This window comes from Cimex lectularius, unplaced genomic scaffold (genome assembly GCF_000648675.2).
Source record: "Cimex lectularius strain Harlan isolate CLEC.00 unplaced genomic scaffold, Clec_2.1 scaffold288, whole genome shotgun sequence".
Lineage (NCBI taxonomy): Eukaryota > Metazoa > Arthropoda > Insecta > Hemiptera > Cimicidae > Cimex > Cimex lectularius.
Genome location: NW_019392933.1, coordinates 242,581 through 261,067, shown reverse-complemented (window position 1 = coordinate 261,067; position 18,487 = coordinate 242,581). Strand labels below are relative to the sequence as shown.

Genomic DNA, 18,487 nt, shown 5'->3' with positions numbered 1-18,487 from the left:
ATAAATTATATCATTCTCTTAATTATCCTCATCGCCAAAAATTGTTATCCTATAACCGCATTGTAACCTCCTTTAGTGTTTTCCAAGTCCGCATGTTTTCTTTCTGTTCAGAAAATCAGGATGAAAGTTAAAATTTTATCCAGGAACCCTGATGAGTACATGAGGGAAACGACCAGGGATTTATTCAAGGGTAAGGTTTAGAGAATTTAAAGCAAAAAAGCCTTCTAAAAAAAATAACAATAAAACAATAGTTGGTGCTATGTGACACTTAGCTGAGTATAACATTTGACAGATCTCAATACCAAGACGAAATGTAGAATAGTTGGATATTACCATAAAAGACAATCTTGTTTTGAATGATTTAGGCGTCAATATAGATAGAAATGCAACAAATAGCTCTGTCAAGAGTTATCAGGTCTCGTATTCGAAACAAATAGATCAGTTTGATTTTGGGAGGATTTTTAATAAAGGTATGCAGTAGTATTTTTGGGGCTTGAAGGAGTTTATGACCCAAGTAATCTTGGTAGGGGGACTGCGGTACTGATTAAGGCGTCAAACTCTTGGCTAGTAGATCCTGCGGTCGAGTTTTTGATTCCCACCATTGCCTGTGGAATTTTCTTTGTTGTCACCTAAGGTTGTTCATGGACACGGCTCTCATCAGTGAAAGGTCTGGGGTCGGATCGGATCTCAGTGAGCTGTATTTGGTCAGACTCTCTTTGAGATGAGTTTCTTCGATGGAAGAACAGGCACACCAGGGGATCAATTCACACATTGTGAGGAACCCTGATGAGTACATGAGAGACAATAACCAGAGATTTATTCAAGGGTAAGGTTTAGAGAATTTAAAGCAAAACAGCCTTGTAAAAAAATCACAATAAAACCATACTTGGTACTATATGACTTTGACTTCACTGAGTATGACATTTGACAGATCTCAGTAACAAGATGAAATGTAGAATAGTTGGATATTTCATTAAAAGACTATCTTGTCTTGGATGATTTAGGCTTAAAAATAACCAGAAAAGCAACAGATCGCTCTGACATGAGTTATCAGGTCTCATTGAATTTGGAACAAATAGGTCAGTTTGATTTTGGGATGATTGAGGATCTTTTTCAGCCACCCTTTGGTAACCACTCTTATGTCCCTCCAATAAAGAGATTATTGAAGGGTATAACTGGTTCTGAGTATTTTTGATATAGGAATGCAGTAGTTTTTTAAGGGCTTGAAGGCTATGACCTGAGTAACCTTGGTAGGGGGGACTGCGGTACTGATTAACATGTCAGACTCTTGGCTAGTAGATCTTGCTGTTGTGTTTTCGATTCCCACCATTGCCTGTGGAATTTTCTTTGTTGTCACCTAAGGTTGTTCATGGACACGACACTCATCACTGAAAAGTCTGGGGTAGGATCGGATCCCAGCGACCTGTATTACTCCTTTTGAAATGAGCACACCAGGGGCTCAATTAATCAATCCTTTTAGCCACCCTTTGATATGAAACATACCTTTCTACAACAGAAAGATTATTGAAGGGTTTAACTGACTTTGATTATTTTTAATAAAGGTATCCAGTAGTTTTTTGGGGGCGCTTGAAGCCTATGACCTGAGTAATCTTGGTAGGGGGCGACTGTGGCACTGATTAACGTGAGACTCTCGGCTAGTAAATTCTGCAGTTGTGCTTTCGATTGCTGCCGTTGCCTCTGGACTATGTTTTGCTATCACCTAAGGTTGTTCGTGGACACAACACTCATCACTGAAAGGTCTGGGGTAGGATCGGATCCCAGTGACCTGTATTTGCTCCGACTCCCTTTGAAAATGAGTTTCTTCAATGAAAGATCACGGGCACACCAGGGGTTCAATTCACACACTGTGAGCTCCCTTATGGAGTCAGGAAGGAGCACAATAAGCTGTATATTGCTTTAGTGAAAAAAAAAGTTAGGAGTACACACTTTTCCTGAGAAGCTATATGGCATTATTTTTATTGCTGTCAGAACATTTGTAACACTTGTAGGGTCTTTTTCGTGCATTTTATGCTTTCATTAGGCTTTCTTAAGAGAACCATTTGGCGGTGGTTATTTTTCCGGAAAATCATGGCTAGTGTAAAAGTTGCAATGAACAGCCATGCACCGTTTAACTAAATATGAGCTATCATGTGTCATTGTTCCTTTTAGTGCAAGATAAGACATTGTCTTGGTTGTTGTAAACATAATTATGAATGGTACCCTTCAATTAAGTAGTACACATCGAGCAACCTTTCTCTACACACTGGACCAGGCTTTGGCCCATTATCTTCTATTTTTCATGCTGTTTATAAATTAGTGGACCTTTAACTTGTCTCTTATGGAATAATTATGTTTTCAATCTGTAGTAATATTTTACTGTGCGTAAAATAAAAATCATCAAGCTTAGAAGAAAAATCAGTACAACGCATTTGGCAACATTACTTAGAGAATATATCAGGACTGGCAAATGTTTGAAAAAAAATTTTTTTTGAAGTCTTAATGGTACATGAAGATAGATAAGAACTGATTCAAAATGTCTACACACACAAACATTATAAATACATTTCACCATTTTAGGTATATACAATTTTGCTTATAAATTATTCATTATTGAATGTAATTAGTCTGAAATAAAAATAAAACATATTTTATTTAAAACATATTTTATTTAAAAAAAAAGTTTCACTAATAATTTATAAAATTATAACCATCAAGAATGACAAAACAAGACCTACGATTGTTCTGCTGTTATATATGTGTGTAGCACTGGATAAAAATGGCACGGAAGCATCAATAAGTGTAAAGATGTTTGGTACAAATAAGGAATGAGGATGGGTTGACAACAATCCCCAGACTTTTCCGTCACATATAAGAGGTGCCCCAGAGTCGTTAATCCATATGTTGACAAGTTTCAGACAGGAACTGGTTTTTTGTATTTTGCCTTGGAGAAAGGTAGGCGTGGCCATGCACAGTGTATTAGGAGGAGCGGCTTCCTTAACATTTATAAATGTCAAAGATGTGCATATAGTATTTTTGAATTGTGGTAACTTTTGTTTACACACGCTGCTCAACATGCAAAATTTTAATTCACAGGACGCTTCTTTTTCAACTGTTAATTTGATACTTTGCAGATTTTTAGGACCTTTAATAGGCAACACCATGGTTTTCGAATGGTCTATGTAATTGACAAAACCGAAGGTTTTGCAGTCACCCAATACGCGATATCGTTCTCGCAATGTTTCTTGGTCGTAGGAGTATATTGGAAATGGATAAACAGCCATTGGATTGGTACTTAGATCTTCATTGCTTTTAAGGTAAATAATAGCAAAATCGGTGAGCCAAAGTTTAAGTTGATTGTCAAATTTACAGCTGGGATGGGTAACAATTGACTCTATGCTGTGAATTTCATTATCTTCAGGTTCAAGAAAACGCATAATATTTGAAACTACTCTTATGTTGCTATTGATATCAATCGGCTTACAAGTGTTCTCGTATCCCACTGAGACGCATTGCGCTGTTGTCAAGATTTTCCCACTAGAGATACTGACTCCAAAACAAGCATGATGAAATATGTTATCTAATTTTTCTATGCTTACAACATAACGAATTGTTTTCACCTCATCATTTACAAATTTATCATCATCGTAATGTTCATAAAGAAGTTGTTCCACAGGGTCTGTCGTCAAAGTAGGATTTGTTTTATCATGCTCTTTATTGTCACTCGTTGTGAACTCAAAGTCCTCAAACATTTCACGAAGCAAGTCATAATCATCAAAAGTTTCAGTAATACCTATCTGACAGCACACATAAAAGTACAGATTTGTATATTCAATCAATACAAGGAATAAATAAACTGCCGTATAATTTAGAATTTGTTGTTTCATTTTTTTTTTATTTTTTTTATTTTTTAATCCAAAGATATCGATGTTTATTGAGCATATGAAAAAGTTTTAATTGTAATTATTTAAATTACTTAAATTATAAGGTGATCGATGTAACATTTATTTATGCCATACATAACTCAGCAAAAATAATATTTCTTGCATTAAAAAAAATATCTAAATATAATGTTTCGCAGTTCCAAGAAATTTCGATCCTGTTCTTCACCCGTTTGAAGCTGCTAGGGAATACACAAAAGCTGTCAATGCTGTCAAGTTGGACAAGGTTTTTGCAAAACCGTTTATAGGCCAGTTGGACGGTCATAAAGAGGGAGTTTCTGCACTTAACAAGCACACGACAAGCTTATCCAGTATTATCAGTGGTGACTATGACGGCGAAGTTCGATTATGGAACCTGCCGATGAAAAATTGCACGAGAAAAGTGCAGGCACATGACGGATCTGTGAGAGGAGTTGCAATTTTAGAAAATGGCGAAAGATTCATTTCGATTGGAGACGATAAGACACTCAGAATCTGGAACAGCGAAGCACCAATAGATGGCACTACAGATTTGCCTATAAATACCATTGTTTCCAAAGTATTTATTTTTATTAATATCACAAGTTTATCAAATAACTAAAGTTTTGTGTTTGTATTTTAGACGATTCTTACAGGGCTTTCATACAACAAGAAACAACGCCAATTCGCAACATGCGGAGATATCTGCCAAATTTGGGATGAATCAAGAAATGAACCACTGAGGTCATTTCAGTGGGGTGTGGACAGTGTTCACTGGATTGCTTATAATCCGGTTGAACGACACTTGTTAGGTAAAGAGTATTTTTATTAAATAATAATAATTACAAAAAAAGTTAAGAAGTAAAATTATTACTTATTCAATTTCTCCAAAAGAAAAAGCTCTAATACTTATACTTCAGTTGTTATAAATTGTAGGTACTTGTGCTGGAGATAGAAGTACTGTATTTTATGATATAAGGGAAAAGGGTCCTGTGAGAAGGGTTGTTTTATCAATGAGGTCCAATCAGCTTGCATGGAATCCAATGGAAGCTTACACATATACCGTAGCCAATGAAGATTACAAGTAATTTAATTTTAATTTTTTTTTACTTTGGAGTCTAACTGTTATTTTTTCAGCTTGTATACATTCGATATGAGAAGGCTGTCTTCAGCGGTGACTATTCACAAAGGCCACATAAGTGCAGTAATCGCTGTCGATTATTCGCCGACTGGTTTAGAAATAGTGTCTGGAAGTTATGACAGGACCATCCGTATATTTGGAAATGATAAGGTAGGTGGTTGGTTTTTAAATGAAATTTTGATTTGTTGTAATTGTCTTTATTTTCCTTATATTTTTTTTCTTTTACAGAGCAACTCTAGGGATGTTTACCATACAAAGAGAATGCAGAGAATCACAAATGTTTTATGGAGCGCCGACGATAAGTACATTTTAAGTTCTTCTGATGAAATGAATGTGAGAATATGGAAAGCAAGAGCATCAGAGAAACTTGGAGTGGTAAGTTCTTATTTTTAAAAACCAAAACGTATTAAATGATGGACGAACAAAATGAACAAAATTTTGTTTTTAGCTGAAACCTCGAGAGAAAAATTCCCTAAGATACAATGCATCACTCCTCAAGAAATTTGAGGCCTTCCCGCAGGTCAAGAGGATAGCTAGACACAGACATGTTCCTAAATACATTTATGGTAAAACAAAACAACACAGGATTATTACCCTTAAAGAAAAGCGAAAGTATGTTTTACATTTATATATACTTTTTTTTTTTGATAAGTTTGTTTATTAATTTTTTTAAATGTGATTTTCAGGGAGGCCAACAGAAGAGCACATTCCAAACCAGGATCTGTACCTTTTGTATCTGATAAGGTTAAACCGATAGTTCAAGTACAATAACTTATTTTAATTGTAAACAATTTTTAAATATATATTTTATTTGTACATTACACGAAGTGGTTTTTATCTCTTTGTTGAACAATCGTATTATTGTTCTGCTTATACTTTTTACGTTATATTCGATTAGTAATTTCCAACCAACCTGGTCTTCTGTTCATCATTTTACCATCATCATTGGCATGTGTGCTATTTGGCCAGACTTTTTCTATGTATTTAACCTTCGAGCTCATCCATTCCTTCCTCATAGGTTATTTTTAGAATAGATCAAGGGTGATCAGCTTTGAGAACTCTACAAGATGTAAGAAAAAAATGCCCTGGGGTACAAAACTACACCGTGGACTGGTGTTGGCTCTCTCATTGCCAGCAATGTTTCCGGGGGATGTGGGAAGTGTGAAAATCTTTGTGTTGTGTGTTTTAATGTTTTCTTAATATTAATTTGAGAACCCGAAGTAACACAAGAAGTGAGCAATTAAGAAAGCAAGACACAAAATACAGGTCAGTGGGTCAGAAAAAAATTCTAGTCTTCATCCTTTCTGATAGGAACTCGCAAAACTGGTCATGTATATTGTGTGTTTCAAGTTAATTTTTAATTTAAATCTAGAAAGTATTTAAGAAAACACCAATTTATTTTAAAAGAAACCCAAGAAATTTATTTTTATGCAATATATTTCAGTTGGTAATGCATTTCGGGCATCTAACTGTTCCCTCTTCAGAGCTACAATATTATATTATAATAAATAAAAGTTCTTTTTGTCAAAAACAGCAAGAAATCTTTTTTTTATGTACATGCCTCGCTATTTAAATAAACTGAACTCGTCGGTTAGCAAAATTACAAAGGTTATAAAATCAAGGCGATCTCAATAAATAAAAAAAGAAACAACATTCTGTATTTAAAATATTTTACCACCAAATTAAGTTCAAATTATTTATAAAAAAAATTAAAATATTTTTAATTTGTTCAATGTTTGCATTTTTGTTTTGATAAATTTAGGATTTTAGGATGGAATAATGTATTCCGAAAGATCGTAACATGAAACAGACTTTGTTCTTTATTTGATGACTCATCTGGACCTCCACTTTTCACTCCTCATAAATTATTTATATATAAGTTCTCAAACCATTCATTCTTATTTGTAAATTAATGAAATAAAAAAACACGAATAAAAGAAAGTGTCAGCACAGCAGCTCATGTATCAAGGAATGGGTGAATTATGGAGGTCCTGACTGGAAGAAAAAGTGACAATTTCACCTGATTAAGGATAGGCCTTGCACATTTGGGCCAAAGTCCATGTATGTGTCTGGGATGTGAAGAAAGGTTGGTTGATGTGTCCTGCTTGATTGAAGGATGCCATAACGACTCCATTTAGAGAAGAAATAAGATATTTAAGAATGAGTGAGAATGTGAAAGGATTTGGATTTTAGACTGGTTGCAGTCTGAACGACCTAACTGTTGATAGCTCTTGAAGCCCAAATTTGGTTTTTGAATAGAAAAGACCGAAGTTTGATTCCAAACTGCCGTCACCCAGGGTCAGTGATTCTCAAGGCCTGCTGGTAAATCATTTTAAATTATAAAAACTGGTATTGCCTGTGGACTGCGAGAAGTAATAGGCTTAACTATGTAAACGCTTGTATGTTTGTACATGTGTGTGCAGATTTGAGCTTGTATAATCAGTAATCAATTATTATATAATAAAAGACTTTTTATTCTTCTTCACTTGACTACGGATACTATGTTCCAATCAAATCACTAATCATTGGCTGGCATGTTTCATAAACTGTGAGATTCCTCTTTGTGATCTGTAAGACAGTATTATACAAGTTTGCGACTTATTTTGGACCTTTCAACAACCAGACTTTTACAGGATGTAATTTGAGTTGAAACTTCCTTGCTGTGATTGTTTTTGAGATGACAGCAACATATATCGTAGAATGACATAAAGACTTAGTTAATTAGGTTTTGAGGTGAGATAAAAAAGTCAGTGTCACGAGTGGGATTCGAACCCACGACCTTCGGCTAAATACGCCACTACTCTACCACATGAGCTTGACTTCGATCCACTCGGACACTAACTAAAACCATCTCAACTAAAAACCTTAATTAATAGAAAGATATTAATTGGTCAAGCAGACCACGAAAACTAGTGAATTTAATAAGTCAAAATGAAGTATATCTTCACTAAAGCTCTCCGTGGCCATTTCATTTGTCGCTGAGAATCGAATAGATTTCACGACATTTGAAAAATGGCAAAAAGGAGGGAAAATTCAAAAGGTGGGTTGAGATGGGAAGTTAGTGTCCAAGTGGATCAAAGTCACGATAGCTCAATGGCAGAGTAGTGGCATATCTAGCTGAAGGTCGTGGGTTCGAATCCTGCTCGTGACACTGGCTTTTTTATTTCAACTAAAATCTTTAATTAATTGAAAAATATTGGTCAAACGGACCATGAAAATTAGTGAATTTAATAAAGACAGGTTATTACCGATCAGTTTGGTCTGATTATCCTCACTGAACACCAAACTTACAGGTTCATCACATAATATGACCAAGATTTGCCGTCGCCAATTTGAATTTAGTATATGGCTAAATGAAATTTCTTTTAACAGATAATTGTACTTACTGTTCTTAGGATGCAATGGTGAAATAAAAACAAATATAATATAGGAAAAAATTTACATATTTTTAGAAAAATATTGAATGTACATGATTTTGCTGCTTGTTTTTAGGTCTAAAAGTTTTTTTAAGTTCAAAAATTAAACTCAAATTCAATTATTAAAATTTTACTTCCGTCATACAATATAGTACAATTCCTACGACGAAGCTAATTTATACTTTATAATTTTGTTATACATTATGAGGGAAGTTGCTAACCTATTCGCTAAAACTAGATTATACATGTATAGGACGGCTCTAAAAGTGATAACTTAATTTTAATATATATTACAAAAATATAGTTACATAATAAATTAATAACATGATTATGCATTAAGCTTTCTCGGTATATTATGGATAAATCTTTGAAACATGTGTACATAAACATCGTATATACAAATTTCAGGGTAGAAATTGGTGGGTCAAATATTAGATATACATAGGTACAAATGGAATTTTGAAATTGTAACACTTATAGTGTCTCAATTTAAAGTTTACATTGAGCGAATGTAGCATAACTATATTCAAATTATTTCATGGTGAACCCATTTAAAATTTAAATACGAGGAAATATTGACAACCTCTAATACTGGGAAGACAATTACATAAGTACTCTGCAATCATTTTGAATTCCTTTCAAGGATAAATTTAATTTAATTTTATGAGTAAAATTAAGTATAATTTAGTCTAACAAACTTTCTTTGGCCATAATTTTCAGTTAAGTCAGCTTCTTTTCAGGAACCACTTCTTCGCTTTCCACATGTTCTTTCATCAGAATGATCACCGCAATCATCATGTCCATTGCAAACGTCCCTTTTAATAATACACCTGCCATTGCTAAGGGGAAAAAAAAGTTTGTAGAAATTATTTTTTCAAACGCGTTCACATTCACTTACTTGCATTTCCATTCGTGACTTTTACAAAGCCCGCCGCACCCAAAAGGTTCATCAGAATGATCGTTGCAATCAATATACCCATCGCAGAAATTTTTACTAGGAATACACTGGCTGTTATTACATGTGAACTGTGTTGAATTCAAACACGCTAAACATAAAAACCAAGCATTTTATTAACAACAAATATTAAGTCTTAGATTACTTAAAATTGAATAAAACCTATAGTGCAATTTGATTCATCTGCTGCATCCCAACAATCGACAATTCCATCACACCGCTTACTTTTTGGCAAACATGACAAATTTTTTCCACACTGAAAGTGTGTCTTGAGGTCACATTCTGTAAATTAAAATTGTATTAAAATACATTTGAATGACTAGATTTATTAATTACTTATTGACCAACCGCAATCATTTTCATCAGTATGATCATAACAGTTGAAGTGTCCATCGCATCTTTTGACTGATGGGATACACAACTTGTTACCGCATTGCCATTCATTATCGAGGCATTTTGAGTCATCGACACACCTACATTCAAATTTGTTTTTAAATTAATATTTTAAAAATTAATATTTTCGTTTATAGGTTAATACATTACCGATGAGCAGTTACTGCTAGGTATTGGCAAATTTCCAAGTTGAGTTTGCACCAACCGCCACAACCTGTAGGGTCCATTGGATCTTTTATAGGCCTGCACGTTGGGACAGGCTCATTCTCAAGAGCGATGCAAACCTCATTGTACTCACAATTATCACAAAACTTTTGTTCGTCATCTGGCTGAGATTCTTCAATAAAATATAATGGTATAAATAAATATAAATATATATTTAACTAAGAAAATTCAATTTTTTACATTTAAACTTCTTTTACCTGTTGTTGTTGTTGTTGACGTAGTTGAACTACTAGCTTCTTTAGTGATGTGAATAGATGTATTGTGTAATATAATATTGTCTGAATAGGAAACAAATGTCTTGTTATTAGTTGTAGTTTCTGGTATTGTGGTAGTCATTTTTGGTTCATTTGATAAACTTTTATTAATCTCAGATTGTACGCTTTCCTCTATGATACATTTTTCTATTTCAAATTCTCTTTTCGCTCCAGGCAGGGCCAGGCAAGGTTCAGGTCTGTTCAATTTAAGACCGTCCAAAGAGAGGCAGACGCGTTTTCTCTTTCTGAACAACACATTTGGCCTCCTTGGATCTTCAACAGAGCATTCACTCCAGTCTGACCATTGAGACCACGAAACTTCTTCGGTCATGGCTAAAATTTAATATAGAAATAAAACTCAATTCAACAAATCGATGATATGATCATACCTGAAAAACTGATTGATTGGATGTCGATGATGAACCTGCCAAGCCAACAATGACCATGTGTGTGATTCAGACCATTAAGGAAGGCCAATCCGACGTTGCTCACTGTCAGACTGTCTTTCGCTTTTAAAACCAACGAACATTTGACTTTTAGATTTGGCATAAGACTTGTTACAGTCGCTCTCTTAACGTCAGACCAAAGCAGTGAATGCCTGAACAGAGACTCCAACTGAAAATCAACATTAGTTAAAACATGAAAATCCCCAAAGCAGAATAATTTGACCAAGCTTTACCTGTTGTGTGATTTCTTGACTAAGCTTCCTGAACGGCTTTGACATCGGATCAAGATAGATTGACTTGAAAGGCTCATTCAGAACTCGGAATTCTCCAGACACCAGCATCTCCGCTGTAGGACAAAAGTTTGATAATTAGTTTGAATAGAAATTAAATTCTACAAATTGATGAGGGTAAAGGAGTGTAGGCCAGTTTGAGGTATGCTGCCATTAACATTTTCCCAGATATAGTAAACTCAAAATTAATTAAATTAATGTAAAATTTAGTCGTGAAAATTCTTCAAAATTTAATTGGCATGTGTAATATAAACTTTATGTTCTCTCCCTCTCTCCTCCTCTTTCTTTCAGTCTCTTGCTTTCTTTCTGAATCTATCTTTCTGTCTGTCATTCTGTCTCTCTCCTCTCTTCCCAATCTCATTTTCTCTCACCCTTCCTTTTACTCGCTCTTTTTCTTTCTTTCCTCTTCCTCTCTCTCTTCCTTCTTCTCTCACATTCCCCCTTGCTCTTTGACTCTCTCCTTCCTTTCACTTTCTCTTATCCCATTCTCTCTCTCTCTTTCCTCCTACTCTCTCTCCTTTCCCTCATTTTCTCCCATTCCTTCCTCTCTCTCTCTCCCTCTTTCTCTCTCTCTCTCTCTCTCTCTTTTTCCTCCCTCACTCTTTCTTTTTCCTCTCACTCTCTCTCTCCTCCCACTCTCTTTCCTTCCTCTTACTCCTTCATCTCTCACTTTCTCTTCTCCCATTTTCTCTTTCTCTCTCTCTTTCCACCCACACTCTCTCTTTTTCCTCTCACTCTCTCTCCTTCCTCTCACTTTCTCTTATTCCTTCATCTCTCACTTTCTCTTCTCCCATTTTCTCTCTCTCTTTTTCCACCCACACTCTCTCTTTTTCCTCTCACTCTCTCTCTCTCTCTCGCTCTCCTTCCTCTCACTTTCTCTCATTCCTTCCTCTCACTTTCTCTCATTCCTTCCTCTCTCTCTCTCTCTCTCTCTATTTCCTCCCGCTCTCTCTCCCTCCTCTCTCTTTCATTTTGTCTCTTGCTTTCTTTTTGATTCTTTCTTTCTGGCCCTTTCTTTCTTTCTGTCTGCCTCTTTCTCTCTCGCTCTTTCACTCTCTCTCTCCTTCCTCTAACTTTCTAACCTCCATTCCTCTCACTATCTCTCTCTCTCTCATTCCCCTCTTGCTCTTTCACTCCTTCCTTTGTCTTTCTCTCTCTCTTTTCTCCCCCTCACTCTCTCTCCTTCCTCTCACTCTCACTTTCTCTCATGCCTTCTTCTCTCTCTCTCTCTCTCTCCTTCCTCTCACTCTCACTTTCTCTCATGCCTTCTTCTCTCTCTCTCTCTCTCTGACCCCTCTCGTTCTCCCACCCTCCCTTTTGTTCCTTTATCACACTTTTTCAATATATTTCTGTGTATATTTATCAATTATCATTGCATGATATGGGTGAGAAGGAAAAATGCAGAATTTGGAATATGTATATAAATGTTATATTTATATACAACTTATATTTTTTATCTTCTATTTTATATTTTATAATTTCTAAATACTATTTGATCCATAGTATTTAGATTTATCCATAGTATTTTATTCTCATTTAAATTTTATCGTTGACTTGTGAGATTGAAATTGATATTTATTAAAGCATACATTGTTTATACCTATTGTCATTGTAATTTTGTTATTGTTTTCAATTATTTATAAACAAATGTATGTGTAAGGAAGTGTGCTACATATTGTTGCTATCATATATAATCTTGTAATTATATACATAAGCATCTTGAATTTTATGAGTTTACTAAGAAATATTTGATGTCTAAAGATGTATGAATAGGTGTACATATGCACACCAATTGTAATTAGTTATCTGTAGCGTATTATTTAAACATAAGTATGCATTGCTTGATCAATAAATTCAAGTTGGTACACGTATCCATTTATCCAAGTTTGACAAAAAATATCTGCTTTCCTCAATAACAGGAAATGAAAATAATTGGCGGATGAATTAACAAAAAATTCAATCCAATAATTTCCTTCGATTTTTTTTTAGTGCACAGTGTATTAAACGGACATCGCGACGTCGGTTGGTCGTCGGAGGCCGACTTCCTTTCTGAGTCACTTCCTCCGAGTTCGTTCACCACGGATCAATTTCATTATCGATTTTAATCCTTTTCGAGCAAACTGCGTATTTCGATGGGAATTAGGACTATAGAATGTACAGGTTGTAAATAATTAAATAAAACCAGGCGATTCGGTCTGTTAATTAACGGTTTGGAAGTTCGAGTTTGAAGGCAACCACGAAAAAAATGGTCTCAACAGAGAGTAATACAAATTTGAATCAAAGCCAAAATACTTAGTCCTGCCATAAGTTCTGTTACAAGAAAAAGGGCCATTAGGGAATAGAGAAACTTGATAATTTGAAAAAGAAATTTATTTTAAAAAATCCAATATTTTTTAAGATTGAAATAAAATAATATTACTTGAAATGACCACCTTTTGCCTTCACACAAGCTTTTAGTCTTCGGGGCCAATCATCTATGGCAGTACGCAACACGTCTTGAGGAAATTTCTCAACTGCTTTTAGCAGAGCGGACTTGAGTCTCTCTAAATTGGTGTGTTTCCTGTGGCAAGCCATAAGCTCAAGATGGGACCACACATTGTAGTCCAGAGGATTCAAATGTGGGCTTCCCGAGGGCCAATCTGAAGCCTTAATCAATTCCGGAACATTCTCCTCCAGCCACTGCTGAGTTGTTCGGGCCTTGTGCGCAGGAGCTGAGTCCTGTTGGAAGACCCAATGAGTTCCGAAAAAAAGAATAGTACTTAAGGGCTTTACTACTTTCTTAAGGATGTCTTCTTGGTAATTTTTCGCTTTTGTTTTGACTCCTTGCTGACAAAAATGGAGTTTTGTGGTGCCATCGTAGCAAATTCCCCACCACACCAAGTGGGGATTTGAATCCTCTGGACTACAAGGTGTGGTCCCGTCTTGAGCTTATGGCTTGCCACAGGAAACACGCCAATTTAGAGAGCCTCAAGTCCGCTCTGCTAAAAGCAGTTGAGAAATTTCTTCAAGACGTGTTGCGTACTGCCATAGATGATTGGCCCCGAAGACTAAAAGCTTGTGTGAAGGCAAAAGGTGGTCATTTCGAGTAATATTATTTTATTTCAATCTTAAAAAATGTTGGATTTTTTAAAATAAATTTCTTTTTCAAATTATCAAGTATCTCTATTCCCTAATGGCCCTTTTTCTTGTAACATAACTTATGGCAGGACTATGTAGATTGCAAATTATAGAAAAAGTATGACAAAGTTAATAAAACTATGGTGTATTGGTGTTGGAAACTTAACACTGTCATTTAATTTTGTTTAATTTTTAACTCAGAAAACGTCACAAATGATATTTTTCATTCAATTCATCCCTTTACTAACACACACGCTTTAATACAAATACAAGCTTCCGTACTTAAAAAGTGCTTTTGGAAATTCAGAATAATACAGAATCAAAGTGGAATTCCGAAAGATAATGGCCAGGTTTGAAAGCAATTTTCAGCTGGGCCACTGACTCCTTAAACTTCTTGCTATACATATAAGTATTTTCTATGTTGTTTTGCGTTCAGTGTTAAATGTATTGGATAAAAAACTACAAACGAATTGAAAAGGTAAGAAAAAAAGGGATTAAAGCCCATTGCATAGTAGTTTATCAGCGCGTTAACATCGCCCATTTAGTCGTTATGAGAAAATTAACTATAATAACCAACAAACAATAAAAATAAATAGCCATTAGATCAATTTAAGTTTTTTGTTAACGTTTATTAATTTTTACGAATTACAGCCAAGATTTATTTCTTCCATGCTGACGCATTAGATGAAGGTGTAGTTTTACATTTTATCTTGCAGGATTCAAATTAACGGATGGAATAAAAGGGAACAAAAACATAAAATTAAAATAAACACAAAGGTTGTTTGGTTTTTTAAATATTTGCCTACTTGTGAACATGCATGTTTACTTTGCGTGAATATTTCATATTTTATGAAATGAATGAATGAATTAAAAAAGAAAAAAAAAGGTTTTCCTCAAGTAAATAGGTGGTTACTCGAAAGAAGTAGTCTGGAGTAGCAAGGACAGGTAAAGAGATAGTGATCCAGATGGTAGAAAATTTGTTGCTTTTATTTCAGTTTTAACGTACTACAGTGTATGAATGGGTTTTATCTCAAGGAAATTGGATCTAACTCGGAAGAAATAATGGTCTGAACGAGCAAGGTCAGGTAGGGAAGGCGATGCGGTAAATGTTCCACATCAACCTTTTTGAAAACTTTATACTTCTAATCCAATTTTCGCATGTTCCGATCATAATATTTTTTTCCTTTGAGGAAATGGGACAAACTCGGAAGAGTAAGTAATTTGAAGGAGCAAGGCCATAAATTGTTTCCAGATGGTGTTCTGCTTAAGTGAAATTTGTCTATTTTTATCTATTCCATCTTTTCATTTTCCCTCACATGTGTAACTGGCAATTCACACTTTTGTTGACTGGTTTGGCAGTAGTAGTCTGAAGGAGAAAGGAAAGGGTACAATGACCAACTATTAGCACCATTCTATCTATCTGGAAAAGTTTTGTCCTTTTTTTCCTTTATATTAATTTTTAGATCTGTAAAACAATTACAACGGTAAAATGCTACCAGCACAAAATTGACATGAAAAACACTTGAGAAAAAATCACCCAGTAGTGAACCTCCTTTCGAAGAAATAAATAATGATCACTTATCAATTTTCTTCGTCACTATGTAGGGTATCACGTGGCCATCGGCCTCTCAGTCGACGAAAGATTATCTGGGAAGGTAGTGGAACTAGCTGACGGACCAAGGCACTGGGATGTGTGGAAAGGGATTGATGGAATTTTTTGTAATAGCTTTTCGCTACTTCTAGAATACAGGGAATATTATGGTCTCGGTGTAGAGTGAAGTTGATACTTAATAATGAGGGTTAACAAGTTTTCTTTGGACTTTTGATTGGAATCTTTGGACGCGATTGAAGTTGGAATGCTTGGTCGACTCTCAGAGTTCGATACCGTAAGTCCATTTAGGTTTGAGAGCAATGGTGTATAGTAATCTTTTGTAATTAATTGAAAATGTGGATCGTCTGTAGAGTAGTGGTGATAACAGTTTGTACACCTCTTGCTCGCCCACCCTGCAAAATATAATAACAGTTTGTAACGTCTGTTTGGTTGTATCGTTTTAGTCTTGTGTGTAGTGTGTAAGTCGTTTCTCCAAGTGAACGTACGTGTTTGACAGGGGTAGTGAAATCCCGTTAAAGTGTAAGCAGGTGGTAGCGTCTGAGTGAGAAGTTAAGGTATTGGCTCTTCGTTGCATTTATTTTAACTCCCCACTTTTTGGACCGAACCTCGAGCCACTGCAAATGATTTTGACGGTTTCTGTTTGCAATAACTGGATCTTTGTACGGGGGTTGTTGTATCGTCAGCGAAAGTGTAGAGAATTGCTTCTGGGAGGATAGGGAGAGGGATAGGTATGAAAAAGGGGTCCAGAAGGCCGTTTGCACCTCGACCTGAGTAGATCTATTGTGCTCCCCTGTTTTTTTATAACTCACTGGCCAGCTTCTAGGTTGTTGATCAAACTCTATAGCCTTGCCAGCGGCTCCTTAGTGTAGGATCTTGCTTGTAGCTTTTCAATGTACCTACAAAGACCTTCACAAAAACATAAAATGTGTTCTGTCGTTTCATCTTTCTGGCAATATCTGCACGGTGTTTCTTACGTCTGTACGCCTATCCGGTGCATGTGCTTGCTTAGGTGTCCTGTCAGGAGTCGAACCAGAATCATGGTTCGGTTGCACTTGCCGTCTAGTAAATCCTTTATAAGTTTCGCGGATGGCCCTTCTATGAATTTTTTAAACTTACTTCTACGCGTGCTTCGTGCTTGGGGTATTGTTCGACCAGGTTTTGGACTCAGTAAGGATACATTTTAAGATGTGTCTTCTTTTGTGGCAAGACGCTAAGCCACAGTAGGGTTCAGGACCTAGAGAGTCCATATTGGTTCATTATTTAGCTTTTTTCGTTGCCTCCAGTGCCCAGGGGACCCATGCCAGGTCAGGTTGCCTTCCGCATTTCTCATCCATTTCTCTGGCGCATTGTACAATCGCTATGATTTCAGAATGAGAAACAGTAGCACATTTACCTAGGTTTACCGCCAGTTCGGTCGTTGGATTCATCCCGAAGACTCCAGCCCCCGTGCCCTTGTTGGTTTTAGAGACCTCATTGTACCATTAAGAGTTTACGTTGTTCCTTTGGCCCGTTCTTTTGTACTTTTGAGTAATTTTTTTTTTGAGTAGTGGCATCGATTAGCATGTGTAATATGGCATCTTCTCCCTTAATTTCCATTGTTTATTTACATTAATTTATGAGTCTGTGGGCTGCTCCTATGGCTTTTCCTTGGAGTGGTAGGAGGTTTAACAACACCTCCAGGGCCGCAGTTGGTATTGTGCTCATGGCTCCCGTGACACTGAGACAAGCTTTCATTGGTTGCCACTTAACAGACTGATTGCTTTGGCCTGCAGAGGCTTGGTACACCACACCACCGACCCTTTTGTCAACTTTGGCCTTAAGACGCAAATGTATAGGGTCATTTTAGGATTTAATCACAGGACGGATAGGACTATCAGCAGTATGCATCGTGTAAAGGAGAAGTCCAATAATGCTTCTTTGATGGGGCACCAGCTTGGATAGTATAGATAGAGGATATCTCTGTGCCCTGTTTAACTCTGAAATAACAGTCAGGCAGGTACGATTTTACGATAAGGCAGTAGATCCTGGGTAGGATGCCCTTCAGCTTCCATAGAAGGTACAGGCGTCAAATCCTGTCAAAGGCTTGAACAATGTCAAGGAATACACCCGGACAATCTTGCTTCTGCTCAAGAATGAAATAACATCCACAATAATTGTCCTGCCACGTCGGAAAATATGCAGATTGGGTGTCTAATACTCTCTTCCCATTTACCGAAGTATACGTATAAATAATAAAAGATATTCATGACATTCTTAATATTCTTCAACAAATAGTTGAATGTTTTGAGATGAAAACGTCAAAATGTCCAGGGGTTCTTAGTTTGTAATAAATCCACATCCATATTAAATGTTCCAGGGGAATATTTCGACTCGTCCAAATTTCCCAAAGGGAGCGATTACTTCTGCCCGGCCATCCAGAAACTGGATCCAGAGATTGATTCACTTGCGGCCCAGGTCTCCGAGGCCGGCTGAAAAGAGTGCTCCTTACGACAATCTCGTGCGATAAATTTCAACTCGGCACGGTTCCCTGACCGCTTCCAGAGGATACGACACACTGAAACTTTTATACCGACGGTGGGCCAGAGCGGTAAAAAATAGTAAAATATACGATCGTCGACAAGTTCCGATAGAAATAGAGCGGTCTTGTGCCCTGTTGTCCCATTTGACTTTATTTATACTCAAACAATTTCGATATATTGATCAATAAAAATGCGGCTACCGTAAAAGAAAATCGAAGGGATC

The 18,487-nt window shown here is 36.1% G+C and overlaps 2 protein-coding genes across 3 annotated transcripts in view; one reads left to right on the top strand and one right to left on the bottom strand.

Annotated features, from left to right (window-relative positions):
• The first annotated feature begins 55 nt into the window (after positions 1-55).
• On the top strand, positions 56-5,860 carry LOC106673237 (DDB1- and CUL4-associated factor 13). The gene is made up of 8 exons (XM_014405275.2): positions 56-190; positions 4,079-4,476; positions 4,540-4,708; positions 4,833-4,980; positions 5,034-5,187; positions 5,266-5,412; positions 5,486-5,649; positions 5,724-5,860. Exons 1-8 carry the CDS (start codon positions 121-123, stop codon positions 5,806-5,808), a joined length of 1,335 nt encoding a protein of 444 aa, XP_014260761.1. The 5' UTR covers positions 56-120; the 3' UTR covers positions 5,809-5,860.
• Positions 5,861-8,567: 2,707 nt separating this feature from the next.
• LOC106673246 overlaps positions 8,568-18,487 on the bottom strand; it is a 74,082-nt gene continuing 64,162 nt past the window's right edge. For both annotated transcript variants that reach the window (XM_014405289.2, XM_024229390.1), the window contains exons 4-11: positions 10,960-11,072; positions 10,670-10,895; positions 10,224-10,613; positions 9,952-10,138; positions 9,757-9,881; positions 9,571-9,690; positions 9,352-9,499; positions 8,568-9,292 (exon numbers count right to left, since the gene is read on the bottom strand). In XM_014405289.2, coding sequence (XP_014260775.1) covers positions 9,190-9,292; positions 9,352-9,499; positions 9,571-9,690; positions 9,757-9,881; positions 9,952-10,138; positions 10,224-10,613; positions 10,670-10,895; positions 10,960-11,072 — 1,412 coding nt within the window. In that variant the 3' untranslated portion in view covers positions 8,568-9,189. The remainder of the gene's footprint in view (positions 9,293-9,351; positions 9,500-9,570; positions 9,691-9,756; positions 9,882-9,951; positions 10,139-10,223; positions 10,614-10,669; positions 10,896-10,959; positions 11,073-18,487) is intronic.